Source organism: Callospermophilus lateralis, chromosome X (assembly GCF_048772815.1).
Source record: "Callospermophilus lateralis isolate mCalLat2 chromosome X, mCalLat2.hap1, whole genome shotgun sequence".
Classification (NCBI taxonomy): domain Eukaryota; kingdom Metazoa; phylum Chordata; class Mammalia; order Rodentia; family Sciuridae; genus Callospermophilus; species Callospermophilus lateralis.
Genome location: NC_135325.1, coordinates 59,763,397 through 59,788,898, shown reverse-complemented (window position 1 = coordinate 59,788,898; position 25,502 = coordinate 59,763,397). Strand labels below are relative to the sequence as shown.

Below are 25,502 nucleotides of genomic sequence, written 5' to 3'. Positions count from 1 at the left end.
TAGAAATGAGATATTCAAAATCAGAAATTTCTCCTACTTTCTGGATGCAGCACAACACTCCTGTAATCCCAGGGACTTGGGAGCCTGAAGCAGGAAGATTGCAAGTTCAAAGTCAGCCTTAGCAACTTTAGGGAGTCCCTAAGCAACCTGCTGAGACCCTGTGTCAAAACAAAAAATGAAAAGGGCTGGGATGTGTCTCAGTGGTAAAGTGCCCCTGGGTTCAATCCCCAGTACCAATAAATAAATAAATTGATTAATTAATTTATCTATTATTTTGTATGCATTTATAATTTTAGCATTAGTTTTCATGTTCATTATTTATTAAAAGAGGGCTATCCTCCTCTTTTCAAGGCTTAAGACCTTTAAAGTTTAATGCAATCCTGCTGAGGAGCATGGGATTTGGTTTAATGTACCTGTTCCCCTTACTTTCCTCAGTAATACTTTGTGTCATCTATGGTATTACTTTTTATATGTAAATGTACAAAATTATACAGTTTAAATATATGCAGCTTATTGTAGACCAATCACCCCTTGATAAAGCTCTTAAGAACAACAAAAACATCCTTTTCATTTTCTTTTAAACTAGGAATTGGAATGAGGGAGCTACATCACAGTCCCTTTTATTTTTATTTTTTAATTTTTTATTAGTACATTATAGTTATACATAATACTGGAGTTCATTTTGACATAATTGTATAAGCATGGAATATAATTACTCCATTTCAATCCCTAATACTATTACCTATTGCTCTTCCTCTACTCTGTCGTCTTCCTTCTATTTATTGATTTTTAAATTGGTGTGGTATATTCATATATGTACATAGCATAATTTGGTCAATATCAAACAGCAGTACCTCCCTTTTCCCATCACTCTTCCCACCACCTCAATCCCCTTCCTATACACCCTGGACCTCTTCTCTATATATTTGGGATCCACCCTTCCTCCCTTCCCCCACTCTTATTTTGCTCTAGATTCTACATATGAGGAAAAAAAATTGACCCTCACCTTTTGAGTCTTGCTTATTTCACATGGCATGATGTTCTCCAGAAAGAAAGAGTTTCATCCATTTTACCAGCAAATGTCATCATTTCATTATTCTTTATAACTCAATAAAACTCCATTGTGTATATATACCACATTTTCTTTATCCGTTCATCTGTTGATGGGCACCTGGATTTGTTCCATAACTTGGCTATTGTGAATTGTGCTGCTCTAAACATTGATGTGGTTGTATTACTATAGTATACTGATTATAGTTTATATCAAAGAGTAGGATAGCTGGGTGGTTCTGATCCTAGTCTTTTGAGGAATCTCCATATCTCTTTCCACAGTGGTTGTACTAACTTGTAGTCCCACTAACAATGCATGAGTGTACCTTTTCCCCATATCCTTGCAAGCATTTATTATTCTTTGTATTCTTACTGATTGTGTTTCTAACTGGAGTGAGATGACATCTCAATGTAGTTTTGATTTGCACTTCCCTGATAACCTAGGGATGTTGAACATTTTCTAAAATTTCACTAGGCACATTACTTTCTAATTTGTTTATTTGTGGTTGGTTTCACCTACTATGATACATAAGTTTTAAAACACCAAGGATTTTTTTCTGTTTTTGTCATCTATTTGTCATGGAGTTGATTTTTAAATAGTTGAATTAGTAAATGAATGAACTCGGAATCCCAGGAATTCCCCCAGACAAACCAATTCTTATGAACTTCAAGCTGCCTTGAAGTGGGTCTAGTCCAGGATCCCCACTGAGAAAGGTGACTCATGGTTTTGGCCTTGTTACCCCAGCAAGTACAAAGAAGACAACAATCCAAGGAGCAGACAGCCTACTCTGAACTTGCCATGGGAGGTGTGAGTCCTGTTTGTGACTGCCTTTTCATCTAAAAGGTTGGAGCTGCTCCATGATGAATAGGAAGGGAACTGGTTGCTAGGGCTATACAAGGCACTCCAGTCTGAGAGCCTGCCAGACTTCCCTCACAGACACATTTTGGACCTCATCCTGGACCAACTCCTATAGGTTCCTGAACTCAGTACCTCCCTGGATACTTGGGAAAGAAGAGTTTCATTCCCTGGACCTCAGAGAGGTAAAGAAGCAAAGCAGTGAGCAGTACATGGCTCTTCAATAATCAGAACACAGAATGTGGCTCAGTGGTCCAGTGCCCCTGAGTTAAATCCCCAGTAACCACCCCCCTCCCCCAAAATTGGAACACAAGGGACATTTTAACTCAGTAGACTGTAATTTGGCTTCCATCTTGAAACAAACCGCTTCATATTTCATGAACAATTTCACAAAGTTTCACTATGATCAGGAGACATTTGAGGGAAAGAATTCCAGTTTATTTGAAATAAAAACATGGGTTCCTAGTCATTGAGGAGAATTTTGGAAAATAGGGCTCTCAGGAGAAAGGCAGTTCATGGTTTGCACTCCATAATACACAAAAGTGATACCAAACTTTTCTGCCAAAAACATGACCACAAAGACTGTAAAGGCAAACAGCTCTGCTCCTGCCTCTAATAACATATATTCAGAAATGTACAATTCTTTTTCTTCCAATCGTCTAGATTTGGAATGTTTTGACCTGCCCAAAGTGTACCAGATTACACACCTTCCCTTGTTTGCAGTGCCTCTTATGATTCTCAATGTGGAGAGAGAATTTGAAAAGCTATTACAGCTGGGTCACCCTTATAAAGATGCTTTTTTCACCATGGAAATCTAATCTGTTGCAATTTCTTTCAAGCATTCTGTTGACCCTGGATGTTGAGTTGCCAATTTAAATTTTTTAGTGCTTTTAGTTTGTGTTTGAATGTATTAATAAAGTATTTCCTTATTTAACAGAAATAAAGAGAGAGAGCAAGATGAGGAAGTTGCAGTGCAGAGGCCCCATGTATTATGAGGCAAGAGAGCCCAAGGCTCAAGAAATAATTAAGCATATACTGGGACAATAATCTCTCCCCACCCTGTCCCTGCTTTAGACAATCACTTGAATTAATCAAACTCTCTTTCTGAAATGTGAATGGGAGGGATCAATTCTTCACACCTTAGTGTGAATCTTTTCAACCTGTCACTATCTTGACAGAGGTTTCTACATTGTTTTTGGTTCAGACTCCATAGGGGTTGAAGAGAGATGTTGAAGAGGGAAAGAGCCACAAGAAAAACAGGAGGACAACATGTAACCTGGGAAACCATGCTAAAGAAAGAATGCAAGGATTTGGGGTAGAGACAGAGGTCGAAGAGAACAAATAGGGATGTGAAACAAAGAACTTCTCTCCCCATTGTTTCTGAGGAAGTGACCTAGAAGGTCACTAATAGAAAAGTTCCTCTAATTTTAAATACATCCTGGGGCTGACCATGTTGGTCATAATGTCAGAAAAGGGAGCAATTGCTGTTGTCAACTAGAGAACAAACACAAGATGCCAACAATGCTTTCCCTAGAGTTAAAGGAATGAGCATGATTCTCTGTGCAGCCACCTGGAACCATCACCTGCTCTAGTTACTGACTGGTCAGCTCCCTAGTTTACCCTCATATTACAATCACATGGCCTTTTTTGCCCCAACTTGCCCCAGGTCACTTAGATATTGTCCTAGGATGTTTCATCAAATCCTAGAAATCAAATTCAAAAATGCCTAGAAACCCCAAATACAGTAATTTCTTAGTATACTCTGGGGCTTAGTTCTAGAACATCCCATGGATACCAAAATCCATGGATGCTCAAGCCTCTTATGTAAAATGGCTTAGTGCTAAGAGCCACAGCCAAGTAATATGATGCATGACATTTTTGGTTGAAAGGTGACGCCAGCTAGTCATTGAGATGATATGATTATGTTAAGATTTGCATTCATATGGATATTGGACTTCTGCTGTTCACCTCGGCCTGCTGCGGGACTCCTGGAGAGTTCCCATTGGTTGGGGAAGTGCAGTAGGAGGGAATTCCGGTGGAGGAACTTGCTCTGGGGTTCTGGGAGAACACGGGGGAGAACGCCCGCGTGTGATCTTCCCTGGCGCGTACGGGGCATTGGCGGCAGTTTCAAAAAATAAAGTTTGTTCCTGCTTGAGTGGATCGTGATTTTTGTGCCCAGCCAGACTGTGGCAGCTTAGTATTTGCATATAGCCTTATGTGCATGCTCCCATATACTTTAAATCATCTTTAGATGACTTATAATACTTAATACAGTGTAAATTCTACATAATTAGTTTGTTATACTGTCTGTACATGTTCAAAACAGATAAACATTTTTTTTTCCAAATATTTTTGATCTGAGGTTGGTTGCTTGAATCCATGGGTATAAATCAAAGCCAAGTTGGAACAATTATGAAAGAAGTTAGTACTTTGTGTGTGTGTGTGTGTGTGTGTGTGTGTGTGTTTATCATGGTCCCTGAAAAGTCACCAAGGGAATGATCATTTGCTAATGTTTCAGTTTTCAGACAGACTCAAAAATAAAGTATTAGAATGATTTGAGAGTAAACACACTTTAGTAAATCCTTTCTTGAAGTATGGAGGAAAAATTAAGGGAAAATGACCACAATTACAGACAGTTGAGGAAAGAAATAATTGACCAAAGTGTAAATGCTAGATAATCCAAATATATTTTATTACATTTAATAAGCACTTAAAATCAAGTTGCAATTAAAGATGAAAGATTACCTTTGCCTTTATGCGTACAATAAAGTCAATTTTATTTAGTTATACATTACGTTTTGATGGTTAAATTGTTCATATGAAAAGTTTATTAGCAAGTTATATTAACTATAAAAATGGAAGTTAACTAAAAGGAAGAGAAATATGAAATATTAAACATAACTAAACATAGAAATTATACAAAAGGTAACTGATTTAATAATATATTTTATGTCAACTTGGTTAACATATCCCATTAAATGGTCTGGTGTCACAATCCTAAAATTTCATAATTTTAAGAGCTAAGGGCAGAAAAACAAATTCACATATAGTGTATACTTACAAAAAATAGAAAAGAAATAATATCAAAGAAAAAAAAAGATTATTCATACTTTAATTACTAATTTGTTCTTACAACATAACCTAACTGAATTTAGTCTAACTTAACCTAATTTCATCTATAACTGAATGCCTTATGTATTCCAACTACAACCATTCTTCACAAGACAATATAATGCATGATTATTTTTAGAACTTTAGATCATGAGGAAAAATTAACACCAGTTTTGAGAATTCATTTTTTACTATTGTTCTATTGTTTAAGCATTTTTTCAATTAGTTCTTAACCCAAGCACAGATTCAGCAATTTTTAAAGTTACTTTAAAATCTTAGTATTTTTAGATCTACATATCATCAGAAAGAAAAACAAAGGTTAACGGGTTTCAAGAATTCACTTATTGTTTTAAAATTTTTACTTTTTCATTATTGTTTACTTTTCATTGCTTTATGGTTTTTATATTTTTTTACCATTCCTTGGCACAAGTTCAGCAAATTACAAGATGCATTGTTACTGGAAGTTCTACTTTGAAATTTTTAGCATTTTTAAGTCACTATATCATCTACATATTTTTAAACTGATTAATGTACATTTTTAAAATATTTTTCTTATTTTTCAAGGTTTTAGAAATGTTGAAAATTTTTGTTATTTTTTATATGTGTGTGAGAGTTTTTAATTTCTGTTGCATCTGACTTAAGCACAAATGTAGCATCTTTCGAGCTATTTTTTTACTTAAAAGTATTAAAACTTATTACAATCACTCTTCATCCAAAAATAGCAAGATTTTAAGGATAATTTTAGTTTTTGATATTTCAATTATAAAAATGGTTATTTTTTTTATAGATTTTTAAACATTGTTTTAATTGCTCCTAAACTGGGTGCCTGTTTAGGGGCTTTCTAGGTGCATTTTGAACCAAAGTATCACAAGAAAGTTTCAGCACTTTTAAAATTTTACAGATGCTCAAAAAAAGTGCAGGTTCTAAATATTTTTCTGTGTTTGTTTTGTTGGTTCTAATATTTTTTAGTTTTATGTCAGTTTTTTTCCTGTTTATTCCTGGTGAAGGCAAAAATTTAACAGATTTCTAGTTGAATTTTGATAAAAAAAATCCATACAAATAACCTATTTTTAAATTTACAGTGATTCAAAAATATATAAAATAGTAACACAAATGTTAGGAACTATTTTTGTGGGGTTTTTTTTGTCTTTTTTTAATTTTGTGGGTTTTTTTCTTTTTTTTTTTTTTGTTTTTGTTTTTATTTAGTTTATATACATTTTTTTTTTCAATTTGCTCCCAACCTGGGCACAAACTCAGTAGCTCCCTGGCTACACTGTGCTCCAAAATTTAATAGGAAAGCAATAAGTATTTTAAAGTTACAGGTCCCTACCACCTCCCACCCACCCCCAAATAACTGCAACTATACAATTTTTTTGCTATTATTGTTATTATTTTCTCATTTTTTTTCAATTCGCTCCCGACCTGGGCACAACTGCAACAGCTTTTTGGTTGCACTGTGCCCCAAAATTTCATATGGATTATGTATAACTAATTAAAACAAATAAAAAATTAAAACAAATTCATATGGAGAATAAATATTTTATACAACTCAGTCCCTCAAAAGAAAGGTAATTATAAGTATTAAGAAAAAAATGTTAGTGTTGCTTAGGTTTTCTTTATTGATGTTTCATTGTTTTTTTTTTCTATGTGATTTTCCATTTTGCACCTGCCAGGCACATAGGTAGCAGCTTTCTGGCTTAGAATTTTCATACAAAAATCTTTATGTAGTATAAAAAGAAAGTTTTAAAAATTGACACTGTTTGTGATTATAAATTTGTAAATTTTGTTAATTTTCTAATTCTCCCCAACCATATACATGAAAATACTTTTTCTTTTCTGTTTTCAAAATTATCAAATACAAATTTAGCATAATTTAACAAAATTAGCATAAAATTTTTACCAATTCTTTAAAATTGGACACATTTATTATTAATAACATTAGGATAAAATATGTTCTTGTGTTAAAATAAACTGAATGACAATTCAAAAAAGAAGAAAAAGATTAGCATATATCAGTAGTAATATAACCTTTTTTTAAATAATCCCTGAATTTGTTCTATATTTATAGGCCCAACCCAATTACCAAAATCAATGGAATAGAAATAGCTTTTTAGAAGTTTAAAGTAATCTGCGTATCACTAAAGTGAAGGCCACTGGCCACTTACATAACATGATACCATGAAATTCCAACTCAGCAGAAGAGTCTGGTGATCTGTTTCAGTTGTTGTAATTAGACTTGACCTATAATTACTGAACAAAACAGCATATTACATTAAATGTTCAAACAAATGCGTCTGACTGTATTTGGTACACTGATCTATACTCAGTATCATTAGCTTCAAAATCTTAGCATTAAAAGAAATCATAGGAGAAACTGTATCTGGGCCAGAAGACAATTCTTGTACCTAGAAAGTAGATTCTAGCATTAATTCACCGCCATTATTGGTTGTTTGATCACTAACTTCCTCTTGAATAGCTGGAAGGGAAGGCTTTGTGGTTAGAGGTGTTTCAGTCTTAAACAGGGACTCCATCCTGATATGGGTATTGATGTAGAAGGACTTCTGAAAGGACTCAAGAGTGAAATAATAGATGAAAGGGTCAAAGCAACAGTTCAGAGTTGCAAGGCACAAGGTAATTGGGTACATTATCTTTGCAAACCTTTCCAACAAGCAATTGGTAATGGCTTGGGAGCGCACCAGGGCATACAGAAAGAGAACAGAATTATAGGGTACAAAGCATACCACAAAGACTGCCATATGCACTGTGATCATCTTCAGCACTTTTTTCTTATTGGTCCCAATTTGAGACAAAGTAGCAGGCTTGCGGAGGGTTCTCAGCACCACAGAAGAACAAGTGACATTCAGTATCAGAGGAATGATAAACCCCACAACTTCAATAAATATTGTGATCTTGGACAGATAAGTCTTCCAGACCCTTTTGGAGAAGCCCTCAAAGCAGGTGGTGGTTGCATTGTTGACATTCGTGGTGGAGAACAAAGATGCTGAAATACCACCACTGAGGACCAGAATCCAGACACCAGCACACACAATGGCAGAATTCCTCCTGGTCCTAATGGTACGAGATCGGAAGGGATAGACAATAGCCAGAAAACGATCCACACTAATACAGGTAAGAAAGAGCATGCTCCCATAGATATTGGTGAGGAATGCAGTCCCAGAGATCTTGCAGAGAGTGTCACCAAAAGGCCAGTGCCGGTTGAAGTTGTAAAATATTTTGAAGGGTAGGGTACAGACAAAAAGCAAATCAGAGAGGGCCAGATTAGTGATGAAAATAGCGGTCTCACTTCTCATTTTCATGCGAAAGCAGAAGACAAACAGAGAGGCACTGTTGGTTATCAGACCCAGGATGAATACAACACTGTAGACAGCACCATTCAGATTATATTTGAAGGAATCATCAACAATGCAAGTATTATTGGTAGTAGCATTGCCCAACCTGGGTCTGAGGCTTGAATTTAAATCTTGGAATTGGAAGTCAATGAATCTTCTGTCACCCATGGATTTTTTTCAGAAGGCCTGCTAGCTGCAGGGGTTCACCACTCTGAGACTAGGGACTGGTAGGAAATACTTTCCTCCTGTGGGAGACAAGATGGAATGAATCAGCAAATCTGCCTTCCAGAAAGTAAAATATATTTGATCTACCCAGGTTGAAAGATAACATGCACATTCAATTGAGTTTGGCAAGTACTTTTGAGAACCTACCATACATTAAAAGTAATACAAGAGTATGTTGCAGAAGTGGGAGAGATCAAACTCAACAAGTAGGTGCAATACTTTGGCACTGCGATGAACATGAATTAGGTGTAGGCCACTGGAGAGTTCAAACGGGGGTGGGGTGGGGTGGGGGAGAACATCTAACAACTAAAGCAATGCAAATGCTTTGATATTTGCATGCCACTTTTCAATTTTCAAAATCCTGTGAAAAGCCATGCTTTATTTGCTTTCCAAAAGAATACCATAAGGTAGGCATGAGTGAAATTCTCACCATTTTACAAAGTAGAAATTGAGGCTTAAATAATTTTAAAATTATAGAATATGAGAAATGGAAGAGGGTATAAGTGGTATGGCCAGAACCAGATTCAGTTTATTTTATTCCTAACCCAGGGACACTCTCCAGTGTTACTAAAACACCTTATCTAAGTATTAGTTCTATTGCAGATGGTTATAGGACTCCAGAAGACACTCTAAAATGTCATGACTAAACTCCTGAACTAGATAACTGGTTCATCTTTTTCTTCTAAATTAGGAGTTAAGGAATCCCTCAGTTAATTAGAGCTGCTAGCCATTTTTTTTTCACTATACCACATTGCCTTTATAAGGAGACAATTCAAATAACAAACTCAACACTTCTATCCTGTAGGTCATGGTCTTCTTTCCAAGCTTCTCTCATGTTAGACCCTAAGCCTATGTTGTCTTCCTTCTCCATTTATCAAGGCTCATCCCATCAGATACTTCCACAACTCTACCTACTAAATCTCCCTGGTCAATTAAGCCTTTGCTTGCCAAGTAGAAGTGATGAGAGATGCATTTTATATGAACAGCCTCCCCTTAAGACTCACGTCTGATCTGGACCCTTACATGTCTTCTGCCTGCCTGTTTGTACATGTGACAGCCAGTGATTTAATCTATTTTTTTATTATCTAGGCAGACATTTTTTGAAGGTGCGTTTAGAAATCTTACCAATGTTCTCCTAGGTCAACAGCTGCCACTGGAGAGAGACTATCCTTTGAAAGTGCTCTAAAATACACTATGGATAAATAGCTGCTGAATGAATTCTTTTGAATGAGAAGGACATGGAATAAAAGTGGCCTTCATTCCCTAACATATCCAGTAATGAGATTTCACATGATTTTATTCTAAAATGTAAAAGGCAGTTTTCTGAAATGATTTCCCCTTATGTCATTTTTTCCCTCAGAATTCTCAGGAAACAGATCAAAGGACCTCAGTATAAAATAGACAAGGGAGTAAAGGGGGTAACCTGTGAAAGATGCAGAGGTCTGAAATCACCTAAACCAGTGTTTGGCTTAAGAAAAGAAATATTTGGTTTAAGGGGGAAAATAGTTATTTACTGCAGTGCACAGAGGGAGAGATGATCTTGGAAAATGTGGGGTATAAAACAAAGGGTTGTCATTTTTAATAGTTTTCAAGTTAAAATTGGAAGTTTGCTATCCTTGATTTATCATTCAACAAATGTTTATGGACTGCCTCCCCTAAGCCTAACCCTGAACTAAAATCACAGTCCTTCTTGGCTATTTTATTGTATATGCCCAGCTCAACTGTTGTTAGAAGCGACCCTAATATGCAAAAGCAGAGTACCATAGAAACCTTGACCATGTAAGGTCTACAAAGAAAAAAAAAAAGAGCCAGATAAGGAAGATATAAAATCAAGTGGGAGAATAGGAGAGGAGATGGAAAGGAAAATAGCAAAGAAATAAAAACTAGAGAATTGATATAAAAAAGAGGGGAAGAGGAAGTAAAGAAGAGAGAAGCTGGTGAGAGGTAAGTGCTGCCATCTAATTATATCTCATTTGCATTAAGTCCTGGGAGGGATAACCAGCTCAGAGTTCCTACAGTCCCATTCTGGTTAACTTGCTTTATCTTATTACCTCCAGATTTCTCTGATAGAAGCATGGTTTGCAATCACTGTGTTTAAGGTCACTGAAGCTGATCAGCAGAAACAAGAGCCTGGAAGATCTCAATCAATGATGATCATATCACACTTTGGAAGCTGTAGACCCAAGGTTTTTGCAGCTTATGTGTTTAATCATGGAGTGGTTTAAGAAAAAAGGAAATACCAAACTTCTCAACTGCTTAATCCATTTTCTTTACTATTTTTAACACCTCACTCACTGTCCATTAACACATAAGTCTTTTTTTTTGTAAACTAAGATCATCATGCACATTCAAAAATGAATAATTTCATTGCTGAAAGAAATCAAAACAGTTAAGGAAACATCCATTTTACATAGCCACATAATCTAAAGAAATCATGGGGCTACAAAACCCTTAACATAAAAGCCTGGCTTTTTTCACTGGGATCTGCTTGCACCTACCTTCTACAGTAAGTACTGCTAGTAAGTTTATTTTATTTGTAAAATTCTTTCATAGTAGAAGCCTTTTCACCTCTGCCCAGAGTTCTTCCAGTCTGTCCACTGGTAAACCATGGGACATGTTGCTATGTCACTAGCTATATATTATTTTGTACTTTTTAAGATGTAATGTTCCAAATAGGTGCATTTGTCTCTTGTTTTTCATCCATTTCTTTTCATAATTTCAATCATTTTATTCTTTATCTTAATTGACAAATCATAATTATATTACATGTGTGGAGTATAATGTGATGTTTTGATATACGTATACAATGCAGACTATTAAGCAAGCTAATTAATACATCCATTACCTTATTTCAGTTTTATATCCCCCAGAACATATGCACCATACCCACAGCAGGCAGTATGTTAATGCCTGGCACTTCTGCTCTGCTGCTCTGAGTAATCAAATCCTGTGGGAGAGAAGGGACCACAGACAAGAAAGCAGTACAGTCTCACTCCTAAAGAGAGGGCATGGGAAAACTGCCTCTATGGCCCTATTCATAGCTCTCCTTTGCCTGAACACACACCACCTTTGCTGTCTAGCAGGGAGGGTGTGGTGCTGGGACTTAACACAGCATTGGAAGCAAGGAGTTCTATTTCTGACTCAGACACTGGTTCACTCTGTAACTTGGCTATACTGTTTCTCTTCCCTGTATAAACATTACCTCTGAGCCTCACAGCTGAGGCTAGGAAGATTCAACAGTGCTTGTGAGTAGCTTTATGAGCTTGCCAATATTCAATCTTACCTAACCACAGAGAAACATTATAGAAGCTGTTTCCTTCTCCCACCTCTGACACAACTGGAAATTTATATCTGAGTCTTTCTTGGTACTCTGAACTTCATATTAACAACACATCTTTTTCTTGATGTCTTATACCTCAGAAAGTCCCCCCTTGAGTTCCAACCTTAACACAATGAACTCATAACAAAGCAATTCAGGAAGAGACCTCCAATGGAATATCTCTCCTGGAGCTATAATTATAAATAATAATCAGAGAAATCTTTGGCTCTTGAGCTGATTCCAAAGGAGAATCAATGATGTCCAAAAAACAAGGTCTTTTCTCCCTGATTGGCTTTTCTTTAGGCTAAAAGAAACAGTGTTTCTAACTACTAGATCTTCCTGAAGGGATAATGTATTGAGTAGTGAATGGAGGTAAAGGGCCCACACTTGAGCTTCTAATGAGATGAAGAAAGGAAAAAAATTAGGCCGACACAGTTAATTACATCTTCCACTACAAGCAGCATCAGACTATTGTATTGTGCAGATGTTTGCAGCCAATTATTCCAACAATTAATAACCTAGGGAATAAGCATTAGGTAGGTGTATTTTCATTGACAATGGACAGGATGTAGGTCACCTGGAGGTTGATCAAAAAGTCATTGACCCTCAATGAATTTTTAACTTTGACCTACACATATGGAGCCAATTCTCACAATTCATTGTAGTATCATTTTTCTGGTTTCTAATGATAATGAATTATATCATGTTTGGTGTCTTTGAGGCTCCTGGAGGAAATGGTTAGGCTTTTGTCCATATAAGGACCAGTGAATACTTAAGTCACTTCACAAAGTGCTGACCTTTCAGATGATACATTGGAAACAAAGTTCTAACTCAGAAAAAGCTGAAACCTACTGTGTCCTTGCCTATAGATACTTATCAGTAAGACAAATTTAAAAATACAAAAATTTTGTTAAAATACAGCTCAAAATCATTCTCCTGGAGCAACAGGGAATATATCCAGATTGTTGTTCCTCATATGAATGGCTGATAACATAAGATTTCTAAAGTAAATTTTCTATGCCAAGTCACAGGCACAGGTCACAATCATACATGTGGTTCCAATTGACGTTCCAATGCATTGGTTGATGTTTCATAATAGTTTTCAAAACACAATCTAGGCTTACGAAATTCCATATGGAGGAAACAATAGGTAAATGTTTCACTCCAGAATGGAGCAAGGAAATTCTTCTGCACTGGCCTCTTATTTTTGAAGCAAGAAATAACAGTTTTAAAGTAATTTGTCTGTATTGAACTTTGTTTTCACCAAAATTAAAGGCTGATTTTTTCCCCATTTTATTTAAGGAGAGCAAGAAATTGACAGAGGCTCCAATCTGATCAGATCCTATCTTTAGTGACCAACTTAATACTTTTTTCTTTTCTCCCCAAAAGTACTCCAGTCTTCTACTAACCCTTCACCTGATGACACAGTCCAATCTTTGGGGAATAATGTGGTCCAGTGCTCAATATGATGGGGCCAAAGATTACATCAGACCTACTAATGTAGAATTTTCCCTTGTACTTAGTTATAGAGTAAGAAAACTGCAGAGAAATTGCTCAACTTAGTGTTATGAAATTGTTTAGAGTCTTGAGACTCAATATCTCATCTCATCAGAAGCCCCAGACCTTTTGGGAAAGATTTTGGGTGTTCCTAAAACAGCTCATTTCCAAATTCTGAAAGATTCACACATGCCAGTTAGGACTCAGTTTCATTCCATATATCTGAACAGACAAATCAGTAATCAATTCGAACACCAATTCATCGGATACACTTGAATATTCATCCTGATAATATGAATTAAAAAGGTCTCCCATCTATAAAGTTATGTATCAATGACAAAGAAGGGTTGGGCTAAAGAATGAATATTCATCTACAGCAGAATTGCCTGGATTTTACTATAAACAAATATAACTCCTTCTCTATCCATTCTAAATTATTATATCATATGATCTGTAATAATCTGGAAGTATTGGTTACAAAAAGAGTTGGAGAGGTAGAGTGCTTGCCTCACATATGTGAGGCACTGGGTTTGATTCTCAGCACCACATGTAAATGAATGAATAAAATAAAGGTTCATCAACAACTAAAGATTTTTTTTAAAAAAGAGTTCGAGAATAAAATAAGTATTTGTGTAGAAAATTAATACTAGGAAAATGGTACTCACCACATTAGTTTAAATTCTGGCAGCAATTTTATCTCAGATATGAGTACTCAATAAACTTTCTGGAGGCACTGTAGTTAGGAATTTCCTTTAACAGGTGCTGTGAAATAGAATTTGTTACAATAGTGTACCATAAGAGATCTTATCAGTAAAATATATACAAAGATCACAAGGTAGACAAAATTATTACATTATATAAATCATAGTAAATGAGAGTCAACATATTTTAAAATGGTATTTAACAATTTTAGATAATGTTTTATTTTCCAAAACTGTCATTGCTGACCCATATTTTAAGAGTGTAGCACAAAACCCATGAATCTGTATAACTTATAATCATCTAAAGATAACTAGGACCAAAAGGCATAAAAATATCCCTCCCCACTTCCATACATTAAAGATGACCAACAAAAGAACTTTTTTTGGTCTGAAGTTATATCAGTTTTTTATTTTTCTCGTCTCTCTCCCTTTTTCTCTGGCAACAACTGTTTTGGTTGGGCAGGCGCCTTAATGGGGGCAAAGAAAGAACACTGGAACAACAGGTGGAGACTCCACTGCCTTGTCTCTAACCTACATTCATACCCGATTTCTTTAGTTCCTGACCTGAACTATACTGATATGAGAGAGGCTTCAATTACTGGCTATTAGCACAATCATTGATAATCACTCTGCCTTTACCAGTGTATCCTAGGCCTACACATTATAGCATTCTGCAACACCTTCAAATTACAAATCTACAAAATACACATATAGAATCAGAATATATAATGGGATTCTTAAAAGTAGCATTTAGACCTCATTGCAATGCTTATAAAGTAAAATCATCTGCCAGTGACAGACTCATGACATTGCCACATCTCATTCTCTTCCAAAATAAAAGGTAGCCTAAAACAATGCAGACTGCTAATGATACTCTAATTTTCCTGATATAATGTCTCTCTAAAAAAAAACAAAATAAATAAAATATTTAGACAATTTAAAATACATTGAAATCACCTTAATATTAAGGAGAATAGTTTTCTCACTCCTCCAGAAAGCAGTATTCCTGAAATGATATGAATATTGTTTTACTGGGGTTTCTGAAATAAAGACAGAAACATTAACATTTCTTTATTTTATGGTTTTCATAATTGATATAAAGAAATTTTTAAAATTTGGAAATCCAAGCAAATAGGAAGTTCAAACACTCAGAAGTTTTCATTTCTGATATTAATTCTATATAGCCACATTTTGTCCCATAACTAGGTAACTATGGTAGAACACATCACAGTCCCTTTCTGGGCCTCAGTTTCTCTTTGTCTTCCACCTTTGGCCCTGACTGACAGAAGCCTTCAATTGTTGCCATGGTAGAGGCTTCTCTGGTTATCCCCTGCTAGTTATTTTCACCTGCTTCCACTTGTCACTGCAAAAAAAAAGAGTTTTAATTCTTGAAGGTCTGCAATGACAATCATTAAATTTTATTAAATGCTGCTAGATTTATTTGAATATCAGAAGTAAATATTATTAATTAGCACAAAACACTAAGAATCACAGAGCAAGATGCCATTTACACCCTCATGTCTTCCAAATTCCCTTATTTTCCTCACCCTCTGTCCTGCCTATTCAGCAAGCATATCAACTCTAATCGTCTAGATCTCAATTCTTGATCCTTTCTACCTGGTCACCTTACCCCTCAAAATATGAGATTAACAGCATACTTCAGAACATAACTATACAAAATCAGCAGATTATTTATTCTGTTCATGGTTCTGATAACCAATAAACCTACTAAAAATGAGGCTGGGTTCTCAGCTTCCAATTTCAGTACCAATATTCCCAAATACATTATTTTTTCCCTCCCCTTGAAAAAGGTCAACAGCAGACCATATATGATGACAGGCAGACAAAAGCAACTGCACAATTAGATTCTGACCAAATCACAGCAAGGGCAACAAATCTCACTGCATTTTCCCTCAAAGGGAATTGAATAGATCAAGCTTTAGCTAAGCTCGGCCTGGGTGTTGCTTTGAGGCATCTCCCCATTCCTGTCTTTAACTTACAGAGAGTACACATTCTGAAAGGCTGGCCTGATTGTTCCAATAGGGCTTTCATTCACATCTCTGATTGGCAGGAGGTGCTTTAGAATGTAGAGGACATGAGGTTTATCAACTGAACTCATCCTTTTTAGAAAGAGTGCAACTTTTCTTCTGCGACAATGCAAAGGGATTTATAATCTATTTTGGTTGGTATATTGTTTGGAATTTTGTTCTGAAAAATGAACAAGTTGCAAAGCCACTGGATAAATTTGTTTGGATAGTAGGCTATTATTGTTGTCTCCATATTAGTCAAGAAAAAAATGGTGGTTTAATTTGGTAAAGTAGCAAAATGAATAACCCCACCAAGCTCTGTAATGTTCTAAACTTTGGATTTGTCTGGTCATTTTTCATACAGAAATCATGATAAATTACATTATTATATTTTCTGAAACAAACTGAACAAAATACAATACTTATCAATTCAATAAGATCTTTTTACTAAAAATCTTAAAAACATTCAGGATATACAGGAAGAGAATTTTAAAGATGTCACAATGTTGCATTTTATGGCAAAAGCAAAAACTTTCACATTAATAGCGAATTCTATTTATGCCAGAATTAGTTTCTCATTCAAACATGATTCTTCCTTTATGGGCAAGTTCATGAATTATTCAATATAGCTAATGTCACATTCTCCATAAATCAATTAAGCATCAAAGGCATGTCGTGTATAGTTTTACTAGAAAAAAAACTCATCATAATAGAAGCCACATTAGCTCACAATCAATTGTAAACCAAAGAAATACAAAGCTAGCCAAAATTGTTCTACCCTGTGATTAAAAATCAGCTCTTTAGGACAACTGTGTTTACATGAAACAACAGCCTGAAAATCCTGTCTCTTCCACGGAAACAATATTATTGCCAAAACAATAGAAATTCTTGTTTTTGTTTTTGTTTTTTTACCATTCAACACGACGATCCTTGTTCAGCACTTCAGAGTTGAAGTCTAACTTCTTTCCCAAAACACTCAAAGCATCAGTGTTTCCACTGAAGTTTGTTACGCCATCCCCCACCCCCAAACGCCCAAATCAAATCTTTCTCAAAGAGACTTACCCCAAAAAAGAGTGTGCTAGATGAGAGAGTGTGCTCATGCCTGTAGACAATTAGCTAATAAACATGTAAACGGGCAACTCGCACTTTGGAAGTGCATATTTTTATCCATTATTTTTTTTTTTTTTTTTTTTACAGGGAAAGGTTAGCCCAGCCCAAAGTAGCAGACTCTGGGCTGCCGCAGCTTACAGTAAACCGCTCATTCTGAAAATGTGAGCTTATTTACATTTATCTCTTTCCCTTTGTTAAGAACCGGCCCTCTTTAATGCTGTAGCCGGCATGCCTTTAACAAACAGGACACAAGAAAAGGCCCAAAGTCCGGGCTGGAGCCCAGGGCCGGGGGAACTCTTGGGGGTCTCAATAGGAAATGCTTTTCATTGGATAAGGAGGCATTATTAGGAGCCGAGATCCCGCCCAATCCCCTGTGCTCCACCGTTCCCTTAGTCACCAATCACTGGACTGAAGAAGTTTTTCCTTAAAGAGCATTGCCCAGGAAAAGCAGTTTCACAGTCAAGAATTAGTGGCTTAAGTGCCACTTGACAATATAAAAAGTGTCTTTCCTGACCAATTAATCCACAGAGAAAGCCTGTGTGCCTGTCTTTGCTGCAGGAGGGCTACCCCCTTACAATTCTAATGAGGAGGAGGAGACAAAACTTCAAACTGGGAGGAGTGTTTCAATTATGAGAAACCCATGTTTGCTCTTATTTGTTTGAAATAATTACAACAATAGTGATAATAATAAATAGGGGGTAGGGAAAAGGCAAAAGTGAAAGGGACCATAAATATATTCTTACTATATTATGCAAAATTAAATCTCCCACCACCACAAAAAAAATCAATAAAATTCAGTACTGTACTCACTTGCTCAAGCCAGCGAAGTATCCTCAGATAGAGATGTGTTGGGGTCCCAGAGCTCCAACACCCACCTTCTATGGGCCAGGGAGCCGTCTGTGGCAAAAGGAGGGTCTACACTTCTCTTAAATAACTGCTTGGCAGGAAGACTAATTACCATGAAATTTTCAGAGGTTTTCAAAAAAAAAAAAAAAAACTAAATAGTACAGATGCAATCTGTTTATAATGAGGAGTTATCGTCAACTGTATACCTCCTCTCCCCTTGGCAAGTTATTTGCCTATAGGTTGACTGCCTTGGTCACCCACACTCCTTTTTTTTTCTTCTTTTTCCCCACCCTCTCCCTGACCTAAACTCAATCATCTATCTGTAAACTTCTTTTCTAGCCTTTCCCTTCCACTTACATGCCCCCCTCCCATCTTTTCCTCCTCTACCTCCACCCACTGCCAACACTACGACAACAGCAATCCCTCCCCCCTCTCTGGAATGAAACCTTTGGCCAAGGATAAGGTGCTTTCATTTTCTGGGCAGAGTCATGTCCCTGGAGAATTGGGGTAACCTCTGTCTGCTTCATAACTTCAGTCTGCATAATTAAGCTGATTCCCAAATAAAACATGTTTCACATTTGTTTATTCTCCCTCTTTCTTCAGCTCTATTGTGGCTGTTCTCACTAACAGGTCAGTGTGAAGCTGACACTAGCCTTATTACTTGTGACTGACTCTGAAAAACACTTTCTCTGTTGCCTCCCCTCCTCCACCCCATACTCTCAGTCTATGTTCTTTCTGCTTCCCTCTCTGCTTATCTCAGGTATATCTATTTCTGTCACTTATTGATACTGGCTATGTCTTCATGAGTGATCTTTTCACCTACTCTGGGCCTAAACCACCCCTTGATTCATTTGTCAGACTATGAAAGAAAGATACAATCATTGTCCTGCAGAACTTCACCATATAGGTGAAGATACAAAGATGCATGGCACAATGAAATACAAAAAGGTAAATTTTGAAAAATACTAAAGCAGTATTATGAAGAATGAGTTCTATAATGAATCAGAGGATGGAGATGAAGTTGCATAGATAGAGCCTGGAGGGCTTCTCAGATAAGGTGAAGTTTGAACTGAACTTTGATGGATAGCCCCAAAATGGAAGGGGTTAACATTCTAAGTGGCTTGATCCAAGTGATCCAATGCAGAATAAAGGAAATGAAAGGAGGTAGAAACAAGATTTGTTTGTGAAGAGAAAATAAAGGTCAGGAGGAAAGCCTTTAGAGGAGAGGTCTGTTGTATCTATTCATTGTACTATACTTGTAGAGTTAACCTATAGTCAGCTCACTGTCATTCTCCTCTTGGGATTCATATCCTTCAGTCTTCTGATTCATCTACCTTCATTTCTCTTGAAGGGACTCAAGTATCTTTCTGATTAATCTCCCAAATGACTCCTTAGCATATCTTTAACCATGTCATTGTGTCACAGGTCTTTCCAGCATCACTCTTCTTCTTTCTATCTGATCTTCAATATTATTGACCATCTTTCTTCTCCTAGAATGAAATAATCCCTCATACAGAATGTTCTTAGATGTTGTTTCTGCTGCCTGAAATATGCTTTTCCTCCATAATATCCCTTATCATTAGTTGAATTTTTATTCCTTTAGATCCTATTCCAGTATTCATGCCTTCAGGAAACTTATTTTTAACCCGAATTTAGATCATACCATGGAAATTTCTTATGGCATCATAGACATTTTCTTCATTGCATTTATCACAGGTATAATTTCACATGCTGTTTTATAATTTCTTTGTGTGACACTGATCATCATTGTTTATCTCTACTAACTGGAAGCTCCAAGAGGACAGAATTCACATCTCCTAACTCTAACTCTAAATTGATATTAGTGGTGTTCACAAAAATTCTTCTGCCTGGCATTTTTTTCTTGCCTAAATTAACACAGTGGTTTTTTTTTTTTTTTTTTTGTAGTTGTTGTTGTTTTGTTTTGTTTTGTTTTGTTTTTTGTTTTTATGGGGGGGTTACTTTCCAGCTGAAAACACATTTAATAGACATGCAAAAAAATCCACATCAAGGTGTTTTATAGGCCAAATAGAGCACACACAAAGAAAAAAATAGTCCCATTGACAAGAAAGTACTAAAGCTGATCCACTGCCATTCCCCTTTCTCCTCACTTCGCTCCTTTTTTCCAGCATTCTAGTTTTGCTTGCTCTAATATTTGTAAGGTACACAGGACAAAATGAAAGCTTTTCCAGGTTGTCCTCCAAACAGCCAGTTTATAGCTACACAACTTAATCCAAAACATCCTTTTTAAAAAGCCTTCATTGAGTTGCTGATGTCTGTACCACTGGGGGCGGGATGAATATTCAGCTGAAAAAGTGCATTCAGAACTATCTGGGGGAGTATGCATTTCATTTTTATCTGTTTGAAAAGAAAGTAACTGAAATATGACTAACTTCCAACTGGGAATTCACACACTTGAATAAGAACAGCCAGATGCTTGGGACCTTCACACTCCAAACCCAAATCAATTTTTTCTTTTTGCCAACAATATCAAAGGACTGGGTAAATTCACCCTAACTGCCAGCAGCTCAACACTACACTAGTTTCCCTAGAAACAGTACAAACTTAACCAAAGGATTTTAACTATGCCTATGGATTAGAGTCCAACTAACAGTTTTGTAACTCTCACGATCTCTAAAGGAACACTGTGCCTGTATAAATTGGGCAGTTCTAGGGAAGAGGAGCCAATTAAGTACTATCTTTGCATTAATTAGCAGATGCATTGAAGCCTTTCAGAAAACAAAGAACCTATAGGCTTCCCTTTTTTATACAGTCCTCTTTTGCTTCAAGAGGAGGAAGGGATCACAAGGTCAGGTTCCCAACCACTTTATTTAGGATACTACATCTCTGAAAGAACAGAAAAAAAGTGTTTTCAAGCACAATCTCTGAACTCCCTTCACACGGGAGTACCTTCACTTCTTAGCTATTTCTCAAACAACTAGGCTTTCCTTTTCAACAACTGAATAGGCTCAGATAATAACAAGTTCCCATTGCTTAGAGACAGAGTTGGTAGTTAGAGAAAATGAACTTTTTAACCAAAAAGCTTTGGAAAGAGTTCTGAAACCTTGAGTACTTGGTGTAAATTTAAAACATTTCAGGTTATAATAATAATGTTGATAACAATAGAGAAAATTTTCTGAGCATTAGCACATAGGAAGCAATATTCTATGTGTTTAACCTATACTTATTTACTAAATCTCCACAACTCCGTGATGTAGTTACTATTATTCCTATTTTATATTTGTAAAAATCAGGCACAGAGAGCTTAAGTAACCTACTCAAACTCACATAGCTAGCAATTACTATATTGAGTCTGATAATTTCTGAACTAATAATCATAATCACATCTTCTGTTGATAGAGTATTCAGAACTCCATGCAAATCATCTTGTTTATGAGCAAATATAAGGATTCTACCTTTTGTAATACAATCTTGCTCACTAGAAATTGATAAATCTCACATATAGAATGTGTGTCTTTTAACCTATTCAAAGGTATGAAAATCTCTGGATCAATTAATATTTGACCTAAAGTTATAAGCTGACTCTCAAACACCTGGGGGGAAAGTGATTTACCTAAGACAACAATATTAATAAATAGCACAACCAAATCAAAATACAAGTGTTTGGGAATTATGTTATTATACATCTGAAGTCGATTTTGATAAGTTAAGATATTTATTGGAAACCCATGAGCAACAACTAAAAGAAAATCCGTTAAATGTACACTTAAAAATCCTTAAAGAATGAAAACTTTTCCTACAAAATGGTCACTCGAGACAATGAGAGGAGCACAGGACAAAATTACTCATGAAATATGTACAAACTAAAAAGCAAAATGGCATGCAAATAATAATAATAATAATAATAACATTAACTATAACTGATAGTACAATTGAACCAAAAGGCACAAATTGTAAGACTGATTTTAAAAATAAGATCTGAGGCTGGGGTATATCTCAGTGGCAGAGTGCTTGTCTTGCAAGCAAGCAAGGCACTGGGTTCCAGACTCCCCTCCACACATATATACACACAGAAAACAAAAACAATGAAACAATATCCAACTGTATGCTATCTGTAGACACACAATTTCAATTCAAAGACAACTTTTCAAATAGACTGAAAGTAAAAAGACATAAAAAAATTACCATAAAACAATAACCAAAAACAGGAGTTGGAACCAGGCATGGTGTCACACACCTATAATTCCAGTGACTCAAGAGGCTGAGGCAGGAGGATTTCAAGTTCAAAGCCAGCCTCATCAACTTAGCAAGGCCCTAAGCCTTTGAGACTCCATCTCAAAATAAAAAATAGAAAAGGGCTAGGAATTGAAAATTATTCAATAATTAAATGAAATACCAGTGAGTCAAATAATAAATCACAATGGAAAAAACTTTAAAATTAATAAACATGAAAACATAATATATAAAGATTTAAGTAATGTAGCAAAAAAGAGTGCTTTAAGGGAAATTTGTATTGAAAAAAAAACATTAGGAAAGAATTAAGATCTCAAAACAATGTCCTCTACATTTTTTACATAAGAATCCCCCCCAAAAAAAACTAAGAAAAGCAATCTAAATCCAAATCAACCACATAGAAGGAAATAATAATTATTATGGCAGAAATTAAAGAAATAAACAATAGAAAAAATAATCTGTGAAACCAAACATTGTTTCTTTTAACTAAATCAACAAATTAAGAAACCTTCAGCTACATTAACCATGAAGATAGAAAACTCCAGTCACTAAAATCAAGAGTCAAAGAATAAACATTATTATTGATCTTATAGAAATAAAAATCATAAGAAAATATTATAAACAATTGCATGCCAATATAACCTAGAGGAAATGAACTAACCTAGATGATAAGAACAAATTCCTAGAAACACGTATCTGCCAAAACAGATTCAAGATAACTGGAAGATATGAATAGACATATAACCAGCAAAGAGACTAAATTATTATTCAAAAATCTTCCAACTAAGAAAACTCCAGGAACGGGGCTGGGGTTGTCACTCAGCGGTAGAGTGCTCACCTTGCACATGCGAGACCCTGGGTTCAATCCTCAGGACCACATAAAAATAAATGAAATGAGGGTATTATGTCCAACTACAACTAAAAAATAAATTTAAAAAAGAAAAAGAAAAATTCCAGGAATTTCAATCATTTAGGGAAGAAAAATACCCATTATTTATAAATAGGTCTTTAGAAAATAAAAGGATGGTAGCCTGGTATGGTGGTGAACATCTATATCTAATCCTAGTGACTCAGGAGGCTGAGGCAGGAGGCTCCCAAATTCCAGGCCAGATTCAGCAACTTAGTGAGGTGCTAAGCAACTGAAAAAGACATTGACTCAAAATACAAAAGAGAGCTGGGCAGGGTGGTGCACAGCTATAATCCCAGTGACTTGGGAGGCTAAAGCAGGAGGATCACACTAAGCATCTCAGTGAGACCCTGTCTCTAAGTAAAATACAAAATAGGGCTGGGGATGTGGCTGAGAGGTCAAGTGCCCCAGAGTTCAATCCCTGGTATAAATAAACAAACAAACAAACAAATAAATAAATAAAAATACAAAATAAAAAGGGCTGGAAATGTAGCTCAATGGTAAAGCACCCATGTGTTCAATCCCTAGTACCAAAATAAATGAATAAATAAATAAAATTAAAATGGGAAGAAACATTTCCCAATTCACTTCTATGAGGCCAGTATCAACCTGATATCAGAACACATGAAGAGCCCATTTCGGTGGCACATGCCTATAATCCCAGCAGTTCAGGAGGCTGAGGCAGGAGGATCACTAGTTCAAAGCTGCCTCAGCAAAAGCAAGGGGCTAAGTAACTCAGTACGCCCCTGTCTCTAAATAAAAATACAAAAGAGGGCTGGAGATGTGGCTCAGTGGTTGAGTGCTCCTGAGTTCAATCCTTGCTTCCCACCCCCCCACACACAGAAAAAATAATAAAGATACCACAGGGGGAAAAAGCTATATATCAATATTACTTATGAATATTGACACAAAAATCATTTTAAAATACTAGCAAACCAAATCCATAAACATAAAAAGGATTATATGCTATGACCAAGTGAGATTTATCCCAGGGATACAATGTTTGTTTAACATATGAAAATCAAAGTAATTCATCATATTAGTAAAATAAAGGACAAACCAAATGATAAAATCAATACACAGCAAAAAATATGACAAAATCCAACATCCTTTCAAGATAAAATCACCGAACAAACTAGGAATGGAAGGAAAACTACTCAATATGATAAAGGGATCTTTAAAATAAAAGGCAATGTCATTTCAATGGTGAAAGACAGAAAGCTTTCCCACTAACATAAAGAACAAGAAAGAAATGCCTGTTCCCAACATTTTTATTTAACATTGTACTAGAAAATATAGCCAGAACAATTAGCCAAGGGAAAGAAATAAAACGCATCCAAATTGGAAAGAAAGAAGTAAAACTATTCACAGATGACATAGTCTTACACACAAAAAAAATCAAGAATTTTAGAAAATAACTTACAATAAACAGTATCAGCAAGTTTATAAGATACAAGATCAATTTATGAAAATCAAGCTAATTTTCTATATACCAGTAATGAATAATCTGAAAGTAAAATTTGAAAACAAGCCCACTGCTCTGGGTCATGATACCCATCTCTAATCCCCAGCTACCAGGGAGGCTGAGGCAGGAGGATCACATGTTCAAGGACAGTCTCAGCAATTTAGCAAGGTCTTAAGCAATTTAGTGAGATCCTGTCTCAAAATTTAAAAGAAAAAAAAAGGGCTGGGGATGTGGCTAAGTGGTTAAGTGCCCCTGGGTTGAATCCTTGGCACCAACAAAACAAAGCAAAAACCCCACAAACAACAACAATCCCATTTATAATACTATCAAAATAAATAAAAAACTTTATAATAAATTTAAAAGAGAAATGTAGAATTTGCACACTGAAAACTAGAAAGCATTTTTTTTTGGAGTCCCAGATTTTACAAATTCATTCGTATAGGATTGAGAATTTAGATCAAATGTACGAATTTCTTTTCAGATATAAAGTACTAAGGCACATTCAAAAAGAAATAACAAACAGTCCCATAGCTATTAAAGAAAAGGAATTCATAGCTTAAAAGCTTCTAAGAATAACACTCTAGAATCATATAATTTCACTGAAGAATTCTATCAAACTTAAAGAAGAAATAACTTCTTTCAGAAAATATAATAGGAGAAAACACTGTCCAGTTAATTTTATTAGTCTAGCATTATTCTATCACCAAAATTAAATAAACATTATTACAAGAAAAAAGCCACATGTGGTTGGCTGGCCTGTAATCCCAGCTACTCAGAAGGCTGAAGCAGGAGGACTGAAAGTATGAGGCCAGCCTGAGCAATTTAG

General features: G+C 35.7%; 1 protein-coding gene across 4 annotated transcripts in view; it reads right to left on the bottom strand.

The window, feature by feature from the left end:
• Positions 1 to 4,707: 4,707 nt before the first annotated feature.
• Lpar4 (lysophosphatidic acid receptor 4) overlaps positions 4,708 to 25,502 on the bottom strand; it is an 87,973-nt gene continuing 67,178 nt past the window's right edge. Inside the window, exons 1-4 of one of the 4 annotated variants that reach the window (XM_077107013.1) lie at positions 18,057 to 18,309; positions 15,067 to 15,115; positions 14,074 to 14,170; positions 4,708 to 8,612 (exon numbers count right to left, since the gene is read on the bottom strand). In XM_077107013.1, the coding sequence (XP_076963128.1) occupies positions 7,423 to 8,535 (1,113 nt within the window). In that variant the 5' untranslated portion in view covers positions 8,536 to 8,612; positions 14,074 to 14,170; positions 15,067 to 15,115; positions 18,057 to 18,309 and the 3' untranslated portion in view covers positions 4,708 to 7,422. Of the gene's footprint in view, positions 8,613 to 14,073; positions 14,171 to 15,066; positions 15,116 to 17,048; positions 17,091 to 17,198; positions 17,460 to 18,056; positions 18,310 to 25,502 lie in introns of those variants that run through there. The other 3 variants (XM_077107012.1, XM_077107014.1, XM_077107011.1) reach the window with 3 other exon arrangements.